Source organism: Aptenodytes forsteri, unplaced genomic scaffold, assembly GCF_000699145.1.
Source record: "Aptenodytes forsteri isolate BGI_AS27 unplaced genomic scaffold, ASM69914v1 Scaffold147, whole genome shotgun sequence".
NCBI classification, from domain to species: Eukaryota; Metazoa; Chordata; class Aves; order Sphenisciformes; family Spheniscidae; genus Aptenodytes; species Aptenodytes forsteri.
In genome coordinates, this window is record NW_008795320.1 from 945,310 (window position 1) to 947,417 (window position 2,108).

Consider the following 2,108-nt stretch of genomic DNA (forward strand, 5'->3'; position numbering starts at 1 on the left):
GGCTGCGGGGTGCCGGAGGAAGAGGAGGAGGAGGAAGAGCGGCGTGAGTCGGACTCGGAGGACGAGAGCACCCTGGATTGCGGGTTGAAGCTGAAGAAGGTGAGCTTCATTGAGAAGGCGGAGCGGCGCGGCGGGGAGCCCGGCGGCCCCGAGGACGACAGCTTCCTCGAGGAGGGCAGCCCCACCATGGTGGAGAAGGGCATGGACCCCGCGTCTGTCTTCGAGCTGTGTGAGGATGAGGAGGAGGCCGAAGGTCCCCCCGGCAGCCCGGTCAAGGCGGCGGAGCCGGCAGTGGTCCCGCGGGCTGGCCGGAGGAGGCGGGCGGCTGAGAGCCGGGAGATGGAAGAGGGTGAGGAGGAAGGGCGAAGGCGCAACCGGGCGTCGTGGATCGACCCGCCGGAGGAGGACTACTCCACGCAGCTGACGCAGGCGGAGGTGGAGAGCTGCATGAAGAAGTACGAGGTGAGCAGCCCCAAGGAGGGCACGGGGCTGGTGGGATGCATTGTACCCCCCTCCCCCAGCCCCATTGCAACGTGCTCTTCCTCCTCCTCTTCCTCCCCAGGACACCTTCCAGGACTACCAGGAGATGTTCATCCAGTTCGGCTACGTGGTGCTCTTCTCCTCCGCCTTCCCCCTGGCCGCCATGTGCGCCCTGGTGAACAACGTCATCGAGATCCGGAGCGACGCTTTCAAGCTGTGCACGGGGCTCCAGCGTCCCTTCGGCCAGCGGGTCGAGAGCATCGGGCAGTGGCAGGTGGGCTGGGGGGGCGGTGGGGGGCCTGGCGGAGTCCCAGCTGGCCGGGGGCTCATCCCCGGCACTGTCGCTCTTGCAGAAGGTGATGGAGGCCATGGGCGTCCTGGCCATCGTGGTCAACTGCTACCTGATCGCCCAGTGCGGGCAGCTCCAGCGCCTCTTCCCCTGGCTCAGCCCCGAGGGAGCCATCATCTCCGTGGTGGTGCTGGAGGTATGGTGCTCGCGCCCGGGGCTTGCACCCGCCGCCCGCTCCGTGGCCGTCTGTTATTGTAGGGTCTCCCGGTGCGTGACAAGGTGTTGTCTTGGCTCAGACAGCCAAGGGCTCCCGCAGACCTTCCCCTCCGCGGATGGGGTCTCAGCCCTAAACCCTCCGCTGCAACCCCAGGCAGCTCCCTGCAGGCAGTGGGTGCTGCCGAGCAATGCGATGGGGCCCAGAATCCCCCAGGGTGTTATTGTAGGGTCTCTCTGGTCCCCCATCCCTTGCAGGGTGCATTTTGGGAGGGGGTCACCGTGCCCACGGGGCCGGGGTGGGGATGCTCAGCTGGACCCACGTGCCCCCCCCCGCAGCACTTCGCCCTGTTCCTGAAGTACATCATCCAAGTGGCCATCCCCGACATCCCTGCCTGGGTGGCCGAGGAGATGGCCAAGCTGGAGTACCAGCGCCGCGAGGCCTTCAAGGTAGGCGATGCCGGGGTGGGACCCTCCTTGGGGCCGAGCACGGACCCAGGCCACCCCATCCCCGGGGCCAGTGGGCTCCCCGGGATGTCCCTGGGGCTAACGTGCTCTCCGTTGACAGAAGCACGAGCGGCAGGCGCAGCACCACTTCCAGCAGCAGCAGCGGCGCAAGCGGGAGGAGGAGGAGCGGCAGCGGCATGCCGAGTACCAGGCCCGCAAGGAGCGCGAGTCCAGCCGCGATGAGGCCAAGCCCGAGGCCGCCGGGCAGGACCCGGCCCCCGAGAAGAGCCAGAGCAAAGGGAAGGGCTCCGGGGGTTCCTCGCACGGCTCCGACAAGCCCAAGCGACCCAGCTCCCTCCTGGCCACCAACAACGTGATGAAGCTGAAGCAGATCATCCCTTTGCAGGGCAAGTTCCTCTCCGGGGGGGCCGGGGCCGGCAGCACGGCCACCGCCAGGTCCCCCCAGTCGCCCACCGGCAGCGAGAACAAACTCCCTGGCTTCCTCAGCTTCAAGTTCCTGAAATCCCCCGAGACTAAGCGGGACACGGGGACAGAGAAGGTCCAGTCACCCACCAAGCCATTCAATCCCGGCAAGCTCTTCAACTTCGGCAAGTCTGAAGGGGCCGGGGGCAATGGCGCCGCGGCCACCGCCCCCCCCCAGCCCCCGCCACGCCCACCG

General features: G+C 67.9%; 1 protein-coding gene across 1 annotated transcript in view; it reads left to right on the forward strand.

Annotated features, from left to right (window-relative positions):
- ANO8 (anoctamin 8) overlaps nt 1–2,108 on the forward strand; it is a gene marked incomplete at its 5' end in the record, with an annotated part of 6,640 nt that overhangs the window by 4,127 nt on the left and 405 nt on the right. Inside the window, 5 exons of the mRNA XM_019472202.1 lie at nt 4–462; nt 563–754; nt 834–965; nt 1,322–1,432; nt 1,551–2,100. Coding sequence (XP_019327747.1) covers nt 4–462; nt 563–754; nt 834–965; nt 1,322–1,432; nt 1,551–2,100 — 1,444 coding nt within the window. The remainder of the gene's footprint in view (nt 1–3; nt 463–562; nt 755–833; nt 966–1,321; nt 1,433–1,550; nt 2,101–2,108) is intronic.